The sequence below is a fragment of the Podospora bellae-mahoneyi genome, chromosome 3 (genome assembly GCF_035222275.1).
Source record: "Podospora bellae-mahoneyi strain CBS 112042 chromosome 3, whole genome shotgun sequence".
Classification (NCBI taxonomy): Eukaryota; Fungi; Ascomycota; class Sordariomycetes; order Sordariales; family Podosporaceae; genus Podospora; species Podospora bellae-mahoneyi.
In genome coordinates this window covers 507663-530878 of record NC_085882.1, presented here as the reverse complement: position 1 = coordinate 530878, position 23216 = coordinate 507663, and the positions used below count along the sequence as shown (strand labels likewise).

At 53.7% G+C, this 23216-nt stretch overlaps 5 protein-coding genes across 5 annotated transcripts; 3 read left to right on the top strand and 2 right to left on the bottom strand.

Annotated features, from left to right (window-relative positions):
• Positions 1 to 84: 84 nt before the first annotated feature.
• cta3 (potassium/sodium eff) lies at positions 85 to 5630 on the bottom strand. The gene is made up of 3 exons (XM_062877311.1): positions 3946 to 5630; positions 3655 to 3854; positions 85 to 3578 (listed from the first exon to the last, which is right to left on the bottom strand). The coding sequence occupies exons 1-3, from the start codon at positions 4147 to 4149 to the stop codon at positions 596 to 598; spliced, it is 3387 nt and encodes a 1128-aa protein (XP_062733056.1). The 5' UTR covers positions 4150 to 5630; the 3' UTR covers positions 85 to 595.
• Positions 5631 to 6175: 545 nt separating this feature from the next.
• QC761_301590 (uncharacterized protein) lies at positions 6176 to 7980 on the top strand. The gene is made up of 2 exons (XM_062877310.1): positions 6176 to 6635; positions 6846 to 7980. The coding sequence occupies exons 1-2, from the start codon at positions 6383 to 6385 to the stop codon at positions 7703 to 7705; spliced, it is 1113 nt and encodes a 370-aa protein (XP_062733055.1). The 5' UTR covers positions 6176 to 6382; the 3' UTR covers positions 7706 to 7980.
• A 1015-nt stretch (positions 7981 to 8995) lies between these two features.
• QC761_301580 (uncharacterized protein) lies at positions 8996 to 13633 on the top strand. Its single transcript, XM_062877309.1, has 3 exons — positions 8996 to 10027; positions 10088 to 10633; positions 10715 to 13633. The coding sequence occupies exons 1-3, from the start codon at positions 9965 to 9967 to the stop codon at positions 13163 to 13165; spliced, it is 3060 nt and encodes a 1019-aa protein (XP_062733054.1). The 5' UTR covers positions 8996 to 9964; the 3' UTR covers positions 13166 to 13633.
• Positions 13443 to 14399, bottom strand: TMA7 (Translation machinery-associated protein 7; the record flags this gene model as incomplete). Its single annotated transcript, XM_062877308.1, has 5 exons — positions 13443 to 13941; positions 14009 to 14061; positions 14135 to 14201; positions 14292 to 14314; positions 14372 to 14399. The coding sequence occupies 5 exons, from the start codon at positions 14397 to 14399 to the stop codon at positions 13900 to 13902; spliced, it is 213 nt and encodes a 70-aa protein (XP_062733053.1). The 3' UTR covers positions 13443 to 13899.
• A 246-nt stretch (positions 14400 to 14645) lies between these two features.
• On the top strand, positions 14646 to 18604 carry PRP4 (U4/U6 small nuclear ribonucleoprotein prp4). The gene is made up of 5 exons (XM_062877307.1): positions 14646 to 15730; positions 15788 to 16050; positions 16108 to 17003; positions 17062 to 17430; positions 17958 to 18604. The coding sequence occupies exons 1-5, from the start codon at positions 15030 to 15032 to the stop codon at positions 18183 to 18185; spliced, it is 2457 nt and encodes an 818-aa protein (XP_062733052.1). The 5' UTR covers positions 14646 to 15029; the 3' UTR covers positions 18186 to 18604.
• Positions 18605 to 23216: the final 4612 nt, after the last annotated feature.

Sequence of the window (23216 nt, the reverse complement as noted above, 5' to 3'; positions counted from 1 at the left end):
GAGTGGCATGGGAGCCTTTTCCTCAGGGGTTGACCGCGGTCTGGACTCTCCCCGGGGTTTACGTACTTGCCTACAATCTTATCTCGATGGAAGCTCGTCACACGAACCTGTTTTAAAATCCCTCTCAAGTTCAACACTTTCCCATAAACAAAATTCCATGTAAAGACTTTCAATTTCCATTGTGCCAAATGCTAACAGCCAAACATTACGCTACGTTCTACTGATCCTGAGGGCAGTACCTATTTGCCCAGACCATCGCCAACCAACAGTTCGATCAAATGCTGGATATCATAAAACAAAATACAATGCAACAAAACAACCACGGCATCAAGATGCCTTTTACTCATGATAGCGCACGCCCCCCACCCCCAAACAGTCTTCCTTCGATAATAGGAGGGGTTAACCGAGCCTTTGTTTATCTCGATCCCTTCGCATCTTCTTCGTCAACATGCTTCGAAATATGCGTGGTATCATCGTTCATCAACATCGTCAACTCAGATATACGTAAAAAGCAACATGACCCGGCCGCGTGGCCAGCAGCGCATCGTCCCATACGCCACATATCATCCGTTACTTTAATTCAGTCGTCTCTCCCTCAAACCGGCGAAGTCTGTGGCACCCGGTTCTGGGGTGCCTGTGAAGTCGACCGCGGCTGCGTGGTGCTTGGAGTCAAGCCGCCGTTGGACTGAGCCTTGGATCTGGAGGCCCAACTCTTCAAGCTGGAGAAGGACATCGACTTTGCGAACCGCATCTTCTGACCCTCCTCGCCCTGCGACCACTTGCCCTGTCTGACCTTGTGGTCATCCAGAATGTTAAGCGTCCGCTTGACCCACTTCCAGACCTCGATACCAAAGACATAGAAGATGGTCATGCCGAAAACGACACCCCACTCCCAGCTGATATCGGTGTGCTTGAAGACGTTCCTGTTGAGGCCGGGGATGTACACCGTGGGGAACACAGAGACAGCGCCAATGACGACGGCCCAGAAGAGGAACTTGTTGTTGTACACGTCCTTGAAGAAGGGGAACTTGGACTCGGAATCGGGGTTCAGCCGGAACATGGACCGGCGAAGGTCCTTGATCTCCCAGGCGGTGAGGAGAATCATCCAGGTCAGCTCGGCGAAAACAGCAGCGCGGGCGCGGAACACGGGAATGCACCCCTCCGAGTAGTGCTTGTTGCAGTCCCTTCCCAGCTGGCCATCGTACTTTCCAAACACGACAATGATGAAGGTCGAGAGTGTGGTGGCGCCCATAAGAATACCGTAGACGATCATGTCAACAATAATCTGGTTGGTGAACACACCGCGCCTCTTGTCGTGAGGGGGCTTGCGCATGACTTCGGCACTGGCAGCCTCACGACCGAGACCGAAAGCGGGGAAGGACGAAGTGACCATGTTGATCCAGAGAATTTCGAGGGGAGCGATGGGGAAGACGGAAATGCCGGACTCGTCAAAGAAGGCGAGACCGCAAATCAGGAGAATGACTTCACCAACGTTGCTGCTGAGAAGATGGAGGACGAACTTCTGAATGTTGGCAAACATGCGGCGACCTTCGCGGATGGCGGCAACGATCGAGTTGAACTTATCATCCGTCAAGACAATCTTGGAGGCAGACTTGGCCACGTCGGAACCGGATCCCATGGCGATACCGACATCAGCGCGGCTCAAGGATGGGGCATCATTGACACCGTCACCAGTCATGGCCATGAAGGCATCACGGCGGCGAAGGGCCTCCACCATGCGAGATTTGGTCTCGGGCGCACAACGAGCAATAACAAGAGGAAGTTCTGGCAAGGCGTCGATCTCCTCGTCGGTGAGCTTGTCAAAGTCGGTAGCCTTCATCACAGCGGACTGGGCAACACCGGCGGGGAGGACACTGAGGTCGCGGGGGATGATACCGACTTCCCTAGCAATAGCCCTGGCCGTTTCGGGGTGATCGCCAGTCAACATGTGCACCTTGATGCCGGCCTGGGCACAGTCGAAGATGGCGGGAGTGGTCTCGCGGCGGGGAGGGTCGTAGATACCAGCCAAGCCGAGGAGAATGAGGTCCTTTTCCACCGCGGACCGTTGGGCTTCATCGTTCTTGGGGAGAGAGGGGTCAACGCCGTCGTTCTTGCCAGCGACGTAGCGGCCATTCCAGGCACGATAGGCAATGGCGAGAACGCGCTGGCCCTGGGACGCAAAGTCGGTCATCTGCTTGAGGATCTTTTCCTTGTACTCTTCGGTCATGGGTACATCGGTCGTCCCGACGTGGGAGCACAGGTCGATGATACGCTCGACGGCGCCCTTGGTGAAGACATGGCTGTTTTCGGTGCTCAATCCGCTTTCGTTGTTCTCGGGCGCATCGTAAATGACGGACATGCGCTTGATGGAGCTGTCAAAGGGAAACTCGGCCGTCTGCTTCCATCCGGTCGCCTCCACGTTCTTCTTGCCGAGGTCGAACCGGTGAGCGAAGACCTGCAGGGCAATTTCGGTGGGCTCGCCGGTCGTCTTCCATTTTTCCTCCTTGTCGTCGAACCGCACTGTGGCAAGGTTGCAAAGCGCTGCCGAGAGGAGGAACATGCGGAGGTCGGGGGTGAGTTCAGCCTCGGCCTCGGGGGATGATTGTGGCTTGGGGTTGAGCTTCTCGTCGGGGACACCATCAAACTTGATGGCTGCGGTCGTTCTCTCTTCGTCATAATCGCGCTTCTCCTCTTCCTCTTGGACGGGAACGTCGGCGCTGGAGACTGTGACGCGTCCCTGAGTGGGGTCGGCGGGACTCTTCGAGTCTCTGACAGTGTAGATGCTGTTGGAGGCAGGTGTCCACACCTTCTTCGCGATCATGGCGCCTTGGGTAAGAGTGCCCGTCTTGTCGGAGCAAATGTTGGTCACACCTCCGAGGGCTTCAAGAGCCGACAAGTCACGCACAACGACGTTGGCCTTTCTCATGACAGTGGTGGCCACAACCATGGAAATAGTCAAGACCGCGACGAGAGACTCGGGAATGATGGCGATGCCGGTGGAAATGGCATAAATGACGAGCTCGCTGGGAAGCGGGTTGGGCCACTTGTTGACACTGAAGACGATCATGGCCAGGACGATGGCACAGAAGAACAACAGGTACGCCAGCTTCGCCAGCTTGATCTGGAGAGGAGTACCCTCGGTCAAGCCGAGGAACTTGCCGAGGAAGTCATAGGTGCGTCTGAAGGCACCCTTGACCGGGGCAGCCTTTCCGTACTTTTTCCAGTTCATGGACCTGCCGGGCTTGCGTCTCTTCTTGCTGGTCGAGGCGGCAATCTTTCCAACTTCGGTCTGCATGCCAGTGCAAATGACGATACCACGGCCACGGCCCTTCTGGACAACAGTGGTAGCATAGGCAATGTTGATGCGGTCACCGATACCGACTTCACCTTCGTCCTGTGCCAGCTTCTCGCCGCCCTCGACATAGATCTCGGTGGTGGTGATCTTTTCGATGGGCATGGCCTCACCTGTCAAGGATGATTCATCGCACTGGAGGTTCATGGCTTCGAACATCCGCATGTCGGCTGGAACGGTATCGCCCATCTTGAGGGCAATGATGTCACCAGGAACGACCTCGGCACTTTTGGCGGAGTAAACTGGTCAGCACCAGACCAGCTCGAACAGAGGAGAGCGGCATTTGAAAGGGCATAACTTACTTTGGTATGACCTGCATCTTACCGTCGCGGAGCACATTGGCAGAGGGGGAAGAAAGCGCACGGAGCGCATCCATCTTCTTCTCGGCGCCATATTCTTGATAAAAACCAATGGACACATTCAACACAATGACGGCAGCAAGGACACCGCCTTCGATATAATCTCCTACGCCAAAACTCAGGGCCATGGCAAAGAAGAGGACCTAGCACAGTTGTCAGTCGATGCGCCACTTAAGTCAATGGCACCCGCGGTGCGAAAGCTTGTTTGGGAAGCTTCAGGGGGAGGGGTCATACCAGAATCATGGCATTGGCAAGCTGGCGGATAAAGATGGTGTACCAGGCGATACTGCCGCCTACATCGAGTTCATTGGTAGGATACTTGGATTGGAGTTCTTTGACCTGGGCCGAGGTGAGGCCCTTGTCGATATCGGTCCCCAGAGCCTGCGCCGTCTCCTCCGGGGTAAGGAGGAACGGGTGTTTGGGGAATTCGCCGGCCATGTTGGCGGTTGGGGGAGGGGAGGAGGGCGATACGTTCACCAGTTGACCTGACGGGGTAAACACGACCTCGAGTGTTGAGCAGTCTGTCTCATTTGCGTAGGGAGGATCAGCAGGATGGGCACAGGGACGGCCGTTATAGACAATCCGGACTCTGATGATGGAGTTTGACGCCGTGGAGCCAACGACGCACAAAGCTTGGACGATGGGGGAGAGAAGCTTGTTTTTTTCCTCCTCTGGACAGTGACGCAAGAAGAGAGTCCCGGATCACGGGGGGATGACGGGGTACCTGCTTTGTTTAAGTAACCGCACAGAAACTGGGTGCTCCGTCGGGGTACCGGCCAGGGTCCAGCATCTTTTTGCATGCTGCTCACCGATAAGTCGGCGGCCAAAGCAACAGTGGACTTGGCGGGTAGCAGGCCAAGAAGCCCCAAGAACTCCATCCTGGCTCCCACAGCTGCCTCGGACCTTGGATTGACTCTTCAAACCCGCTCAATGCTGCGAGATGCTGGGCGAGCCAAGCAGTTGGGCGTGGCATACGTCCTTGAGAGCCCCGCTGTGGGTGACGGCGGCGTTCGGTAGGAGTGATAAGACTGCAATCGGGTGGCGACTGAAGACGGATGAGCGTCATCCCCTGGTTCTTGACAAAGACTAACACACTCCAGTCGGGCTCTGATAGGGCCAGCCAGACGCGGGATTGGCAAAGGAGGTCATCAGGGCTTGGCTGCAAAGGCTGGGAATGCCCGCTTTTCCTATTCGCCAAGAGCTCTTGGCCTCAGCCTTGGCACCTTGCTATGTTGCTGCCATTCTAGAACCTCAAACCTCCTCAGGTGGTCGGATGCGGTGATGCCTCGAGGCTCCATTCCTAGACCGCACCGCAGCGATGGCTTCCGGCGACTGCGCCCCGGACCCCGCCGTGCAACCGCTGCTTGCATTTCCGCCCGCCTCTACTAACGCGCTCTTGTTCAGAGAAACAGCTTCAGATGCGCGCTATGGCACGTGGTCGGGAGTGTGATAACCAAACATGTCTTGGCCCGAGCTGGGCGGGTGGTGTGAGTGGCTGGTGTTCTCCGTCCGCTGCTCCATGGTGGGGGCGATGATGGAAGATTCAGACCAGATTCAGACTCTGCTGCCCCGCTAGCGTCACGCAATCCCTCAGATGCTGCGACGTCGTGAAAACAGCGAGGCCAGCGATAAACAGCCTTGCAGAGTGCCTCTGGACAGGGGACGGATCTCCGGTTATTCTCGGCAGGGACCAACAGAAGCTCGCTTTTGCAATTTGCAGAGAGTTTTCCCTTCGAATCGACAAGACACTAGACGAATCTCAGAAGTCTTGTTGTTAAATGCCTTCCCTCTTGGGGAGACGGCACAGACGGCTAACCGGCAAGCATTGGCCACAGCCGACTGGATCAAAGTGGCCCTCAAGCAGAAACAAATGCAACTTTGACGGGATATGTGGACGGTGGTGGGAACAGCAATATGTCATTGGCCCAATTGGCCGTTGAAGCCTTATAATAGCTGTGCGGCATGTTCTCATGCATGATTCTAGGTTTCTTTTTTTCGTCCCTTTCCTCGTTGGTGGCAGCAGACCACGAAAAAAAATGACAGCGAGCTTTGGCTGCACGACCTAGTGTCCAGTGAGGGTGCTTGCCGATCATCGTGGGGTGCGCTAGCAGCCTCCCGGATGACAGACTTTGCAACAGCGTGGGCAGCCTGAGTCCTTGGGGCCTTGTCACTCTTGTCTCACCGAATGCATTTCCATTGGCCCCATCGTGGGCATGAGGAAGCAAATGATAGGCCGCCATGAGGTTTTTGGTTCAGGAACGTTTATAAGTAGAAGGGTGTAGAGAATTCTAGCCTGACACCTGCACCCTGGCATGCCCGTTCTGCACCTGGCCCAAGCTCCCGTCCGTTCGAGCCCCGCCAACCCTGCCAAGTGTGGTGGCTGGATAGCTTCCTCCACACTGAAGCATATATCCAAACCCCGGTGAAGATGGAACTGGGACGTGAGCACCCACGGTGAGGTTAAGTGAATGATGAGGTGAGAGATGGTGAGAGGCGGTATTCAACCAAGGTGAAGACTAGCTCATGGCATGATGTGTAGAATGGATGCACACTAGTGTGGCATGTCATTCCTGATCCCGTCATGTTTTCAAGAGCCGCAGATCCATGATGAGATCCAACCAATCCTGATTTGTCTGTGCAACGGGAGCATCTCGAGACAAAAGACAATGGCATGCTGCTGCCGTCTCTACCTCTGCGATCTGCCCTCCTGCGTGCTTCTGCATCAACTTCAAATTGTCAACCTGTCATCGAGTTACAGTACAGCAGCTATCATCTGCCTCGCGCCCAATTTGGCCTGTTGACAATTGCCGTGCTTCAATTCCTATTTTCCCTATCTAGCGCCAAGTCCTCCGACGTTACGTCATTGCTGCTTGTTACAATCGCACTTCGGCCTTCGTTCGCAATGTCTGGGGAAGCGGAGAAAGGTACGAGACAGCCTCCCCCACGCGGAATAGCCATCATCACTCGTCAATGGGCTCAGCTTTGCGCGTCCAAATGACGGATGAGATCCCAATGGATGTCGGCACGCAGTTACGCAGTTGAAGAACGATTAAGGTGGTGACACGTGACAGCGAGGGCTTCGATACGCGTATGCTACTGTCCACTGCTAACATCAAGTCTCCGCTTATCGGTAGTCACCCATCAAGAGCTAACCTCTGCACCGCCGGCTTTGTCGACTGATGTCGGCGAAACTTCAAAGCTGGCCGACATCAATGCAGTGGCGAATGGCAATGTTGACAATAAAGCAACCGGCGACAATGACAAAACTGGTCAGGTCGCCCCAGTTGCATCAGGCGGTCCTGTGGAGTCGCGTATCGCCGCACCGTCTTCAGCTACCCTAACTCCGACTCCAGCTCCGGCTCCATCTTCGGCTCCAACTTCAGAGAGCCTCGCAGAGCCGTCGACATCAGAAGAGAACTTGGACAGCGCCAAAACCGAGCCTACCGGCCAGACCAAAGCTACACCCCCCGAATCCGTCACGTTGCCAGCCGCATTAGTCAAGACGGTGACAAACGGCACCACCAAAGACGTTGAGACGACGGATACACCCCAGAAAAGCACGGAGGCAGCTACCTCGGACGTTTCAGCTAAGCCTACGGAGGTTAATACTGACAAGGTGGCAGAAGATGCCAAAAATGACAAAGCCGCTCATGCGCCAGCTGTTAGTGCTAATGGCAACACCAGGGACAACGATGTTGAGATGGGTGAAGCTCCTGTGGCCCCGGACAGTACAGCAGCGACTAAAACAGCAGCATCTATACCGCCGCTTGGGGGCGGAAAGAGAAAGGCAGAGGAGGCTTTCGGGGATAGCAACGGTGACCTCGGCGAGACGCAGGCTCAACCCGAGATCAGCATCACCAACGCCGTGAATGAGAGCGAGATACCAACAAAAAAACGCGGCCCCGGCCGGCCCAAGAAACAGCAGAAAGAACGCAAAATTTTCACATCAGTTGGACGTACAGCGAGGAAGACAAGAAGCCAAGGTCCGGTATAAGTCTCGGTTGAGAGGGAAAGCTAAGGCTGAGAACAACTAACATCTATGCTCGACACTCGACCTTTTCTTTGGGATCGTTTTGGATTTGATTTGGGAATGTGATTTCTCCAGAATTCTGATGTAAATAAGCAGCAGTTGTCAGGAGATCACCTTGTTGGAGCTACTCATAAGTCTTCCAACAGCTATCTGGTATATTTCAGGTGCCATCTGCAACACCATGACCTCTCGCCAAGACTTCCAAAGAGCTGAATGCTTCAAGGGATGATCAGGGGCGTCGCTATCCTTTGGAAGCGTGAAATATATTTGTCTGTTTTTCAACCGGGACATCTGGTTTGCAAATGAAAAAGATGGAAGAGGCCAACAAAAGACATGATGAATCCACAGTGTCATCACCTGTCTAGCGCGGTTATATGAACCAAAGCTGGATGTTCTTATCGTTGCCGCAAATCTCCCTCGGACACGACTGACAGAAATGAGCATAGACTGTGATCTCCGTGAGTTCAAAAGAGAATGTTTCCGTATCCAGGATGATGGAGGGTGTTTTGAGGGAAATGTGGTGGGTGGCTTGAAGAGGCTGACTTCCGGTGAACAGGTTGGCTGGTTGAAAGGTCATGGCCGGCCAACCGGGCCTGCCGAACACCCCCGATTGATGCCTTCCGGGTCGTCAACGTTGGTCGGGGCCAGTAGCATGACGACACTCGCCCGATTGTCGGATTCAGCTTCGTCCCATATTCAAATGTCATGCATAGTTCCCTTACCCAGCCCGCAGCTTCTCCCTTCCACTGGACTTGCTGGTAATGTTTACTCTTATACGCCATCATTTTCATTCTCGCAATAAAAATCTTGCACGCGGAGTTTAGAAGCTGTTGCTGGATCTTGTCGATCAAAGGGTAAAATGATCGCCAGTCAGTCGGCAAGGGACGGGGTCGGGAAGAAGAGCCGGGCCCGGGGATATCCTGCCACCAACGCTAAAGGGAAGCTTGGAATTCATGCAACGGCCTGCAGCAGGAATGGGAACACGCAAACACTGTTTCAAACAGCAAGTGGCCCCTCAGGCGGCCTCATGAGTGATCGACTGCCACAACAGAGAACAGTTGGCGACGAGGTTAGCAATGGGGATAGATACACAGGTTTTGGGCCGTTGATGAAGCTCGTATTCTTTGAGGGATGTCACGCCTACAGGGTCCAGGTGGGGCGCCCAGATCCAGTGATACATCCCAATCGAGAGGCAGTGCCAAAATAGAACACGGATCTTGGAAAGATCCCGTGGATGCAAAACCGGTCATTGGGCCAAGCTGTGTACTTTTTGCTGCGTCTTTGCCTCGACACCACACTCCCAAAAGCTTGGTCATCTGGAGTTCCCCTTAGGGGTGGCCAATCGTACTGCAGTCCCTAAATCCTTCTAGACAGGTTGTCAGGCGGTGACGCAGCAAAAAAATTGGAGGAACCGTTCCGGGCCTGGGACCCTGACTTGTGCACGGCCTTGGGCGGGATAGCGCCGGTGTCTGGGCCTCCTTCCCCAGCTCTGGCGAACACCAAGAACTCCAAACTCCAGGCGGTGTTTTTTCCCCCCAACGGACGCCATTCCATATTCACTCGCTACCTGGGGGGGGTCTCGAAAATACCACTCGCTTTGATTTCGATTCCTCCTGACACTCCTTTTTCCTGTGATTTTGCGCGCCTATTCTTTGTCCTGATTTGCGTGCTGCACTCGGGCGCCCCCTCAACCTCGTGGAAGTTTCCAAAACTTCCAGAATACTGGAATACATAGTCCAAAAAGTATGCCGATCTAGATCGCTTGTCTCTGGGATCCTCCAAGCCCAACGCATTCGCGCCTTGGCGCCTGTCCTATACGTCACCCACGTCGTTTTTCGCTGCTTCTCCCCAAATTCCATCCAGCTTCGACAACACGCCCACACAACCCAGAAGCCATAGGTATTCGACGCACGCTCGGCGACATCTTGCACGAGGACATCGTCCGGCTTTGGGCGAACCAAAGCAGCCTTTGTTCACGACGGCACGACAACATTTGAAACGTGACGATAAAGAACGATAAAGGGGCAGCCCGCGTGGGTTGGTTGCAACAACGAATGGGAACGGGTTGGGTATACAGCCGGGCCAGATTGATTAGACTGTAGCTGCCGCTCGATTTCTGTTCATCCATCCATCCGCTTTGGACCCTGATTTTCGGAATCTGGGAACCTCCTTTACTCATCTTGCCCTTCGAGGGCGCTGCTTCACTTTCAGCCCAGAGCCACCATGGCGGAAAAGGATCCTGGGCAGATCCTCCTGGATTTGCTGGCTGATCCCTTTTCAACACAGGTACCATTATCCCGTCATGTCGATTTGACAACACAAGACCACTGACGAACAAACCGCTAGTTGCAAAAAACTGCCATCATTGCTGCGCTGGGCTCTTCCATCGGAACCACAGCCGTGATCGCCTTCCTCTTTTCGATTCTCCGACCGTTCAATAGTGTTGTATATGCGCCGAAGCTCAAACATGCCGACGAAAAACATGCCCCGCCGCCGATGGGGAAGGGCTTCTTTGCTTGGGTTACCCCGTTGTGGAAGACAACCGAGGAGGATATGGTCAACTTGATCGGGATGGACGCCACCATCTTCATGCGATTTACAAGGATGTGCCGCAACATATTTGCCATCCTCACAGTTCTCGGCTGCGCTATCTTGATTCCTGTCAACTGGACTGCAACGACTCGCGTGGGCATCGAAGACAACTGGCTCTCCAAGATTACGCCTAACTTGGTGTGGGGGTCGGCTCAGTGGGCGAGTGTCAGCGTGGCCTGGATCTTTGACATTGTTGTTTGTGTCTTTCTCTGGTGGAACTATAGAAAGGTTGTCCATTTGAGGCGAAAGTACTACGAGAGCGAGGAGTATCAACACAGTTTGCACAGCCGTACGCTGATGGTATGGAACACCCCCTTTGTACTCCGTGGTTATACCATGGGACAAAGTCAGGAGTGCTTGGCTGACACTGTGCGTTTCTAGGTGTACGATATTCCAAAGAACCTAGGCTCAGACGAGGGTATCGCTCGAATTATCGATAGTGTGGTCCCGAGCTCTTCCTTCTCAAGAACTGCCATCGCTCGTGATGTCAGGATTCTCCCAAGTCTCATTGAGTCGCATGGCAAGACAGTCAGGAAGCTCGAAAAGGTCCTGGCAGTCTATCTGAAGGACCCCAAAAATCTGCCACCAGCAAGACCTCTCTGTCGACCTTCCAAGAAGGACCACTCATACGCAAGCTATCCCAAGGGCCACAAGGTCGACGCCATTGACTATCTTACCGAGCGCATCAAGCTGCTGGAGCTCGAGATCAAAGATGTTCGGCAAAGGGTGGATAAGAGAGTGACCATGCCGTATGGTTTTGCGTCATACTCAGATATCTCCGAGACACACTCCATCGCCTACCTGTGTCGGAAGAAGAAGCCTCAAGGTGCGATCATCAAGCTGGCTCCTCGGCCAAACGACATCATCTGGGAGAACATGCCGCTGAGTCCATCAGCTCGCCGTAGGAGGCGCCTGTGGAACAATTTCTGGATGGCGGTTCTCACTATTCTGTGGATTGTTCCCAATGCTTTCATCGCCGTCTTCCTGGTCAATCTGAGTAACTTGGGCTTGGTATGGAAAGAGTTCCGGGACGAACTGGCCAGCAGCCCCCAGTTCTGGTCCATTGTTCAGGGTATCGCATCTCCGGCAATCATGTCACTTGTTTACCTGCTACTTCCGATTGCTTTCCGCCGCATGTCCATCAGAGCAGGCGACAAGACTAAAACGGGAAGAGAGCGCCATGTCGTCGCGAAACTGTACGCCTTCTTCACTTTCAACAACCTCTTCATCTTCTCCGTTTTCAGTGCCATCTGGGGATTTACTGCTACGGTTGTTCAGAGGACCAACAACGGTCAGGATGCTTGGAAGGCCATCTACGAAGCCGATTTCGGATTTCTCCTGTTCCTCTCACTCATCAAAGTGTCTCCTTTCTGGGTCTCATGGCTCCTGCAGAGACAGCTCGGTGCGGCGATTGATCTTGCGCAACTGTGGACTCTCTTCTACAGCTTCGTTGTGCGAAAGTTCTCTAACCCAACGCCTCGGGAACTGATCGAGCTCACAGCACCACCGCCCTTTGATTACGCCAGCTACTACAACTACTTCCTTTTCTACGCCACCGTCGCCCTCTGCTATGCCCCCATTCAGCCTCTTGTCCTCCCTGCGGCAGCACTGTTCTTCTGTATCGATGTGGCTTTCAAGAAGTACTTGTTGCTCTACATTTTCGTTACGAAGACGGAAAGCGGAGGCATGTTCTGGCGCGTGCTGTTCAACCGTTTCCTGTTCGGGACCTTTCTTGCCAACCTGGTCACCTTCTTGGTCGTTTGGGTCCGTGGCATCCAAGTCGATCGGACCCAGGTATATGCTCTGGCACCGCTGCCCATCTTGTTGATCGTTTTCAAGATAGTCTGCAGCCGCGTCTACGATGATAAGATCCACTTTTATGCGACGAGATTTACCAAGCAAGGACGGACTGAAGAAGGGCTGAATGCCAAGGAGCAAAGTATGCGGAACGATCGTCTTGCGGCTCGTTTTGGCCATCCGGCTCTCTACAAGCCCCTCATCACACCCATGGTTCACGCAAAGGCACAGAATGTTCTTGCGAGCATCTATCAAGGGCGGCTGAGTGACGGTAGGGAAGCGGGTGGCCTGGGAGATTCGGTATCTGTCAGCGGCTACAGCGACACGTACGTTATGGATTCCATGATGTCCGGCAAGGCTGGCAAGGCGTCGCCGAGCATGCCTGGTTTCGAAGTGGTACCCGAATCACGTCTTGACTTTGAATTTTACAAGAACCGGGACGAATTCGCAGAAGATCATGGTGCAGGCGAGCTCTTTGGATCAGACATCCATCGGCCGGGCACGCCGGGCACCATAATGAGCGGGCCAGACTCTCGACCCGGAACGCCTAGTGGAGGAATGGGCTTCGGCGCCAATCGCAGGCTGTTGTCACCGTACAACGACCCTGGGGCTGGGCCGTCATCCAGTGGCTACGTGGGCCCATCTGTCTACTCACCCCCCATACTGGGCGCGCATGAGGTGCCCAGTCGCAGCAGGAGTCCTTTATACAGCCTTGGCAATGATAGTGGTGCCAACCTGGTGCAGGGAGCCGCGCTGATGCCGGTATCGAGTTATCCCACCACACCAGCCGCTGGTGGCCCGGGAGACGGGAGCTATGATGGTGACGTTGGGACTTACAGACCTGGTGTTCCTACCATTCCGCCTGGCATCTTTGGTGGGGGGCCCCGCTATGGCGGCCTTCCGCAGAGCGATCAAGAATTTGGCCAGCCAGCGACAAGTCAAGACCCGACACAATATGACTACTTTAGAGGGCCGCGGAGAGGAACACCAGGCCCTCCGGGCGGCGGCAATGGTGGCAACACCTATAGGGGCTAATCTCCTTGGATAAGTGATGATGAATAGAAGCAAACCGTGGTTGGGTGGGGATTAAGTACAACAATCATTGCATTTGCGTAGATAAGCATGGTCTTTGGGCGTTGTTTTTCTGAATAGATTTGCTGTAATCACCTTGTTTCAAGGTTAAGTCTGTGTGGACTGTCTGGCTTCTAGCACGCCAAATCACGTTCACATCACGTCACACTACGAATTTCAATGGGGACACAAGAAGACTAGGCGCAGGTTCTACAAAAAGAGGATAGAGAGAGGGTTCCGAGGTGCATGTATAATTTCATGTAATTCCTTTTGAGTGTGGGGCTCGGGTACGTTACCCATCCCCCATCATGTATATACTTTGAAGTATTACGGAACAAAGATCTTGCTGTAGATATCATTCTGGATGGTGTGATCTCTCGTGTACATGTCGCGTACAGGAACGTTAGAACATATTGCTGTTACAACTCCATGCCAACCTCATGAGGTTCAGCGGCAGTTTTGGGTCAGACAGAGACATCTCCGACAGCGCGCTAGCGAAGACAGGAATCATGCCATGTATACCAAGCAGCAAGCAGTCAGCACTTGACTGAATCTCTATTGCGCCACAAAGCCATCACCGAGCACCTTTGCTACCTGCTGAGCTGAGCCCTTAATCTGATAACAATCCCGCAACCCACAACCCACAAAACGCCCTAATAGTGTCCATTCCCAACGAAGCCCCACAGAGGGTACACTGTTTACTTCTTTCCAGACTTCTTGATACCCTGGGCACCGGTGTTCTGCACCACACAAAGAAAGGTTAGGCCTGATCTGACTCCCCTGATGGCTGATGACAGGGCGACTCACCAGTGGTCCCTTACCGCCAGCCTTGGCGGCCATCTCCTTCTTGGCCTTTTCAGCTGCAGTTGGCCCAATCATGTTAGTTGCTGTCCATTCTGCGCGGGAGCGCATATTGCATTGGGGGTATCGTACCAGCACGCTGCTTCTCAAGGAAAGCCTTGTCCTCATCATCGAGCTCCTTGGCTTGCTTCTTGGGGGCCTGCCGTTGTCCGTCAGTCCTTGGCTCATTGCGTATTATCTAGTCGGCGCTTTGGTTTTCGGTGCGCTATCGATCGAGAAAGAGACTGACCTTGAGGGGCTTGGCCTTGCCACCTGTGTAAGCGCGCAGAGGTTAGTGAGGTCTTTGGAGGGGGATGATAACACAGCGACACTTGCCTTCTCTGCCTTGTCCGCCCATGATGACTTTTGTTTGTGTAGAAGTGTAAAAGATGGTGGTGTGGTTGATGCTGGTGAACTGGCGCAAAGAAATCAGGAGCCTGGTGAACTTTGTTAGGATGATTTGCCCCGCGGTTGAGACGCTGGTAGTGGAGATCAAGTCACAATAGGAGGTCCACAACCACCGGGCGGTCAGCCGGTAGAACACCGGCATATTTGTTTTAGCACCTTTTTGACGCACGGATGCTCCAGTCTAAGGCCCAATGCCGTGGCATGCGCGCCCGCGTCACACCTGGGGACTTTCAAGTGGGCAGCGACTTCATCTCTCGCCTTTCTCCACTCGAGTCAGGTTAGCATCATCACCAGCACACCAAGTTCGCAAGGCGGATATCAGATCATCTTGTCTTATTGCATCATATCACTCATATCCCCTGAATCCACAGCACCATCACTCACAAGGCTTGAGAGGTTGGAAACACTTGACTGGTCGGCTTCAGCCCTCCACATTTGGTTTATTGCGTTGACAGTTCACGGCTGACACTTGTTTGCTCCTCCACAGCAGAGCGCAGATTGGTTGCCAGCTGCGCTGGAAAAAAAGGTCTTGGCGGAAAACAGGGCAGACAGTAAGACTCAGAGCAAGGCGGTCGGTACAATGGCATCTCCAGTTCCCAGTTCGGATGAAGGGGAAATTGTAGAGGCAACTTCCCTGCCTCGCGCTGAACGAAACATTGATGTTGACCGAAGAGGCAGACATCATCAAGGAAGACAAGCGTCCCGCGAGCCCGAGTATGATACGGCAGCTCGACGTAGCCACTCTCCTCGGGGCTGGAAAAGAACCAGCGATGATCGGGACGACCGCCATACTCGCGATAGACGGGAACCACGCCAGTTCCGCGTACGCTATGAGGACAACAACCGAGATGACCGTCGCCATGGCCGCGACTTAGATCGCCCTCCCTCTCGCGGATCCGAATTGCTGTACGACGAACGCCCGACTCACTCTGGACATCGAGACTATCGCGGTGGCAGTGACCGCAACCGTGGCTCCGACCGAGGTTATGGCAGGGACCGCGGTCATGATGACTACCCAGACAAGCGGCCTAGAAACCACAGTCGCTCTCCCAGAGATCGCCGTGATCGGGGAAGGCGAGACAGGGGCCGTTATGGCTCGGACCGTCATGCGGCAGACGAACACAAGTATAGTGCCCATGTCGATAGACAGTCGCAAAACGGCTCCCTCTCCAAGAAGGCCAGCTCTATGGAAGCTTCGGGTGTTTCCAAAAACCATGCTAAAATTGACCAAGGTGCAACGGCTGAACGCGGTATCAATGAGCTTGCTATCTCACAGAACGGGTAAGCTTTCTTATGACCCTGAATTCAGCGGCAATGTCCTAATCCTCTATGTGTTAGTACTCCCACTCAAGAGTCTGCTCAGGCTGTCGAACCTGACATGGACTGGGACCCAGATGCTGTCATGGACGAGGAAGCTAGGGAGAAGGCCGAAATCGAACGTCGTCGCCGCCTCAGAGAAGCTGCCTACAAGAGAGGTATTGGAGCTTCAACCCCCACTATTCAATCATTGCAGGCTGGCGAAAAGAATGTGTCCAGTCCAGCATCCACTCGCCAGAGCACCCCTGGTCTCCTGAAAGTGGACGCAGCTACTCCCAACTCTAGTAAGTGCTGAAACTTTGTTCTCCATCTTCAACTTCAACACCACTAACATTTTATAGACGGCATCTCATCACCAGCTCTGTCCCCTGGTAAAGCCCAAGAGGATATGTCTGCAACGGCCCTCAATTTTGCTGATGATCAAGCTCTCATTAATGCTCACATTCGAGCCAAGTCTCATGACGAGGATGGCCCTTCAGCTGCAGATTATGACCCGACCGTGGACATGCAGGAAGACGAGAAACGGGATGAGCAGCGACATGGCAACGTAGGGTTACATGGTGAGCTGCGAGACCCCTCCCAGCCAGAGGCTGCCACGGTTTCCGCTTCGGGGGAGCAAGAGAATGGCACCAAGAAAGCAGACGAAGACGACGATGACTTCGACATGTTTGCGGATGACTTCGACGAGCAGAAGTTCGCAGCTCCAGCGCAGCCGAAGGCTGCGGCAGCTGACGATAGTAGACCTCAGCATGGCGCAGGCGGCAAAAATATCGAGGGGGACGACAAGGACGGCTACTACAAGATTCGGCCTGGTGAGCTCCTCGATGGTCGCTATCAGGTTCTCACTACCCTCGGCCGTGGCATGTTTTCAGGGGTAGCACGTGCTGTTGATGTCACCAACAAGCAAGTGGTTGCCATCAAGATCATGCGGAACAATGATGCGCTGCGGAAAGGCGGTTTTACAGAGATTGCCATTCTTCAGAAGCTCAACGCGGCCGACCCGGACAACAAAAAGCATCTGGTTCGGTTTGAAAGATCATTCGAGTACAAGGGCCACTTGTGTATGGCGTTTGAGAATTTGAGCATGAACCTGCGCGAAGTTTTGAAGAAGTTTGGCAACAATGTGGGCATCAATCTGAATGCGACTCGGATATATGCCTCCCAAATTTTCATTGCCCTTGGACATATGCGCAAGTGCAGCATCATTCATGCTGATTTGAAGCCTGACAATATTCTGGTAAGACGAAGACGTGACAGGCTAAGGAACTGGACTCATATGCTGACTCTGTTTGCAGGTCAACGAGGCGCGGAATGTGCTCAAGATTTGCGATTTGGGAACAGCCATCGATCGTTCAGACGCGGCAACGGCGTCGACAGAGATTACACCGTACTTGGTCAGCAGATTCTATCGTGCCCCTGAAATCATCCTGGGCATGCCTTACGACTATGCCGTGGATATGTGGTCAATTGGATGCACCCTCTACGAGTTGTATACCGGCAAGATTCTCTTTACTGGCGATAGCAACAACCAGATGCTCAAAAACATCATGGAGATCCGCGGAAAGCTCAGTGCCAAGATGTACCGACGCGGCCAACTTTCGAGCATACACTTTGACGAGCTCGGCAACTTCATCAGCGTGGAACGGGACAAGGTTCTTGGAAAGGTGAGTCCTGCTTTTTTGTGTTTTGCTGCATGGTTTAATGCGCGATCCCTTTCCATCCTCCACTTCCCACAGCACATCACACATACACCCCTTTGATACACTGGCGCGGCAACCCAGACGCCCGTTCTATTTGGATTCCGCTTCTTTTTTTGGGGCCAGCCAAACGGGTCAGGCGGGTGCTGTGCCCGTGGTCTGTTAATTCCTGGCCACTAACGGGCCATAACCCCTGCTGCTGAGGTCGGGGAGTATGAGCTTGGCCTCGAGCCAGGCCATCTCAATATTCCGATATGCAGAAGCGTGCCCCAGATGCGCGGCAGACACCCGTCAAGTGCGAACGCCTCGGTCCCAATCGTCGCTTGTAATGGCCATCTTTGCCCGACGACGCCCCCCTCTTTTGCCCGTCATGCCTGTGCCAAGGCTGGGGAAATGTTTCTTTCAGCCCTCGTTGAACGCCGCCAGCCTTTTTCCTGCGTTGCACTCGCCCATCCAAAGAGTGAGTTGACTGTCCTTACTGACCTACCTTGTAGACCACAGTGAAGACCTTGCCCGTCGTTAAGCCAACCCGGGATTTGCGTACCCGCCTCCTCGCGGCTTCGAGCGGTATGAACGACTCGGAGACCAGGGATTTAAACCATTTCATTGACCTGCTTGAGCGTTGCCTGACGCTGAATCCCGACAAACGGCTCACGCCTGCAGAGGCGTTACGCCACCCCTTTTTTCCTCAGAAGACGCACCCATCCACCGCCGCCCGATAGAGCGGGCCCTCTACTAGGTCCGGCCATTGAGAAGAGGCATGTTTACATGCTGCCCCAGTGAGAGGAGGCGCTTCCCCACCTCTTGCATATGTCGTTTTGCGGCGATGGCTGGATGGCTAGGTTTAGATATGGGCCGGATGGCTGGCTTGTTTACGGAAGGGGGGGGGCTTTTTGTTTCGATATCGTCTGCAAACAGGGTTGTATCTTGGACACCCGGAAGACTCGTTTCTCCATGGGGTCAACTGGACTGGCTGGGTAATCAAGGGGACCGGAACTGGACCGGAGTTGATGTTGTTTATCTAGCATGAGGGTGGTATAAACATGGCACAACCCGACATGACACTGCCAAAGGGACATATGCATAGGCACAAGGATTAGATTAGAAGTAAACCTGGTGATTTTACTGTTTGTTTTACGCATTCTCTTGTTTTCTTTACACATTCTCTTGTTTTCTTGGAAGGGAATCTTTTCCTGGATAATGGTTCCAGTTCTGCTTGTATAAAATGCATTCCATGCAGCCGCGTTGGAACTCGAGAGAAATAAGAAATGCAAAACCAAGAACTATCGCAGGCCCACAGGCCTACAGGCTCATGTCACTTCATGACTGTTACGGTTGGGTAGGACTGCCGCTCTGTGTAATAAATTGGATGCATATGCGGGTAGGTCTGTAGGTTTCAGGCTGTGCAGCAGAAGCTTACGATCATGCCAGGATCTGAAAGTGGTGGTCTCTTTTCTGAGTGTTTTGTCTCGGTTTGGGTGAGCATCTTTCTCGCCGGGCTTGTCTTTGGGCATTCATCAGAGTCAAAGCAGGGAGTGTTGAATGTTTTAGTACTACCTCCGTGAGCTTGTGTCTCGTGGTTTAGTGAGTGCGTTGTCTTGTAAGAGCACCACAGCCGAGACCGAGACCGACGTCTGCTGTTGCAGTTGAAGTTCTGGGACTTCGGGGAGTTTGATGTCGGCTAGCCACTGTAGGTAGTTGCTTTCCTTGGTTCTGATGGGTGGTTTGGGTTGGGGGTGATGGATCCGAAAAGGGGGGTGTCAACAGGAGAAGCTGTGCAGGATGAGGAGCGGGAAATGCCGTGGAGGGTAACTGTGGTGAGGAAAGGGTTGCGATGCTAATGCTGGGTTGCAGTTGCTGGAAGATGGAGATGGACATGTGGTGCTGACTGTGTTTGGGAGGCTACTTGTTAGGGGTGGGAATTTTACACACGCCTTGTCATCATCATCACTAGTCATGAGCGAATTCGGGAGGAGAGAGAGCACTTTTGCAGTGACGAGGTCCGTATGGTATGCACGTAGGTGGCTAAACTACCGGGTGGGCAGTATCACGCCGCGAGGCATGTTGTAGTGTAAATAGTCTAAATGACTTGACCATTCACCGAGGAGCCTTAGGTTCCCGGATGTCCAAGCATTGCTAGAGGAGCGATATGCACACAGGGACTTTGAAAGGTGCTGTGCCCCTTTTTTGCCTTGCCTTCCTACCCTTGCGCCGCCTCCACCTTCCGATGGATTCCTTCCCAACCTTTTGACTCGACCGAGGGAATGCTTGTTGGCGGCAAGGAGCTGGGGGCTTGAGACCTTACCCACCGATGACTTCGGACTTTGGCGAACCCTTTCACCATATGGTTGATGGTCCGGGGTAGGCACAGTAACAGAGTTTGAGAAAGGGGTGTGTGCAAGAAAAATGAAAACAAGGACCCCTTCGGCTTGTGGCACAAAACCGTGGAACAGCACATATGTATGAAAGCAGAAACGAACGGGAAACGGTCAGTCGGTCGTGCAACTGACCACCCACCACTTTACCACGGTGCTCTTGCAGGCGGCAGTAGATTACCTCGCCTTGCGCGGTCTCTGCTCTTTTTCATTCTCAGCCCGGAACTGTTTGACATGCTAGCTACCGGCACCATGAACTTCAACACACGGCCGTGTCGCCTCGCCTCGTCTTGTCTCGTCTTGAGTAGATGACTTGACTGGGTGACCACCGACGCCGAAGGTAGCACGGCATTGGGCACTGGGCGCTCCGGTGGTCTGGGCGACTGTCGGTCGGGCGATGGGCAGCAGACTTGTGGCGCCTAGACCGAGAGAAACAGAGACACTTCCACGGGGGGGAAACGGGCGGCGGGTGCAATATGTGGACAAACATTGAATGGCAAGGCTGGTGCTGGTTGAGGCTGGGTGAGCGCCCACCCCCCGGCTGGCTGATGGCCTTGTACAGAACGAATACCGTGACCGGTAGGACAGGACGGCAACACCAAACCACCGGCTCCGGGCAGGAAGCAAGATGTAGGCTGCCGAAGAGTGTTCCGCCCGCCGTTGCACGCTTCATATGCCTGACTTTAACACCCTCGCTGTTACCCTGCCTCCCGTTTCACCGTGCTTCTTGACCCCCAAGGCTTTCGGGACTTGTTCTGCTGAGTCTCAAACGTAGACACCGAAGCCACTTTGCGGTGCGAGGTCTTGTTTCTCAGCTTCTCATGTGACGGTGGGCGGCAAAGGTCCGCGATAATGTCCTTGAACCGTGTTCACTGGTGTGGGGGCTGTCGTCGCTGTTTCTGTTGTCGTGCAGCCGTCACCCACATATTACACAGCATATAACCGTCCGTAGCGGCAGTCAACAGTCAGTCAGAACTGGTGGACTGGCTCAGGCCAGATCTCGCGACCGGTTCCACAACACCCGCCGACTCTTCCCCTCATGCTTCTTGAGACCTTTCTCAGCGTCGTGCCGCAGACAACTCTGAATGTACCGCTGGTTGGCAGGCCCCGAGCCTTGGGATGATGCGGCAGTGGAGAGGGGGAAAAGAGCAGGTTGCCCTCCCTTGATGATGTTTGAGTGCCTAGGTACAGAAGATGCCAAAGGTGGTAATTCTGCCCATTGTGTACTTTGCGAGCCGCTCGGAGAGGAGTCTAACTGTTGAGCTTTTCCTGTGTTTTCTCTGTGTTTTCTGTGGTGCGAGGCGGCCACCAGCCAACTCAAAAAAAGCCCACTTCAGCCCGGTTCGGTCATCAAACAGCCAAACTCCGATCTTTGCACTTCTCAGGGAAGATTTGTAACGACACATCACTTGATGTCAAAAGATGCAAACATTAGAGAGCTGGTTGGATGGGGCTTGATCATATTGACCGTGTTGGTACGTCCATGTGGACCTGATGAACGGCCTGAAAATTAGGCTGGGAAGAAGGAACAGGGAAGAGGCTTGAGGAGATCCTTACAACTAGTTTCTCGAAGGTTGAGAGAAAGGATAGGGTTGTCTGTCCATCCCAGAATGCTGACCAAGGCGTGACTGGAAGACTCGCACCGATTTTCAGACATGCCATAGACATTGTGCTAGGTCTCGGAGAAGCCAGTATAACGTGATGGGACAGGTCATCGTTGGGTTAGCCGAAAACAGTGCCAAAGAACACTATACTCCGGGGCATTCGATACCCATACGATGCCGTCACTGTATGATGTCTCGTGCAAAACAGCTTGCCTGTCGTAACAGGCAAGCCCATCCTCGTCATCTTGACAAAGAATCTGCAAGCGAAAATCACCCTCTCATCCACAAAAAGGAGAGAAGCAGCAGGCTTCGGTGTTGTTGATTCCCTCGCAATATGTGAGGACCAAAGAGCGTGACGATCTACTGATTTGATAAAAGGTGTATGTAACTGTCATCATGATCAGCAAACTGTACCGCCCATGCATCTGGTGGTGTATCCAAAATGACGATGAAATATATGAAGAGCAATTATTACTACTTGGTTGGAGTTCCAGATGTCGTTCAAAAAGCAGCTCAGACCCCCACCACCGATCGGCTGGGTCGGGTCTTCGGAGCGAGGTCCTGCTCCGGTGGTTCAACACGGAGATGCTGTCCGTGCGAGAATCCACAACAACCCGGTGGTGAGGAAATATGGAGTTCACGCACCCACGGGAAGGCCTTGGGAGTTGTGTGATAGTGGTCCCGACGAGCAGGCGGCGCAGCGCCGATCTCATCCTCCGATAGGTGTGATGGAATAAGCATCGCTGTGAGATGCTTATTGGTATCGCAGCTATGACGCTCGAGCTTTGGTCTGGCCTTCTCGCTGATCACCAAAAAGAGGATCGTCGGTTCATCATGACGCCTGCAGATGGTGAGGTGAGCCGAATGAAACCGATTACACGGGTTTGAATCCCTTCAGAATGATGCAAAAGTCTGATCTCGTGACTGTTTGTCAATCCTGTAGCCCCTCCTGCCATCGAGATTCTCTCGCGATGCTCCATGTTTGCCTTGGGCCACGGGTCAATTTTCTCGACCGAGGGGAGGCTGGTTGGTGGAAGGGTGGTGATATGCAACTAGCACTAACCAGACACAAGCCCCTATTTCGTACATGGTAGCATCGACTACACAGTCGAGGGACTTCTATCGGTCGAGATACCCCCCAGACTCGCAATGCTCGCTTACGACGAAGCGTTAGCACAACATTCCACCATCAGTTTCGGGATGTGCCGTTTTCCCCTTCGCTTGGCGGGGTGTTGTTTCGACTGAGTTTCTCGAAGGGCATTTCTTTTCTTTTCTTATGCTACCTGAGACCCCGCCGGTGCCGCCAAGCGTCAAAACGGCCGTTGATATGGCATGATGGAGAAAAGACCCTGTGAACCCCTCCTCAACAAAGATCGACGCTGTTGTCTTTCCTGCTTCGCGACTTGGACCATGTCTGATCGTGTGTGACTGGCTACGGGCGAGGTCCGGCAGATAGTGCATGATGCTGTGTTGCTGTGAATCATGATCGCCACTAACCTCCTTCGCAGCGTTTGAGAAGCGTCTGCGGCCTGTCCCAAGGCATGCACAATATCAGACAACCAAAGACTCTGACTGTATGGCTTCCTCCCTGGATTCCGAGGATGGAATGGTGTGGTAAATCCGGGTGCTGTAGTTCGTCTACCGAAATTCTAGAGTGAGTATCGGCATTTGATGCAGTCGTCACGGATCGTTCGAGGGCCGAGGCCATAATAACAACGGGCGACTCTGCAACCGCCTGCGGATTGGTGGCGCTGCTGGATGTTTCTGCGGGTGC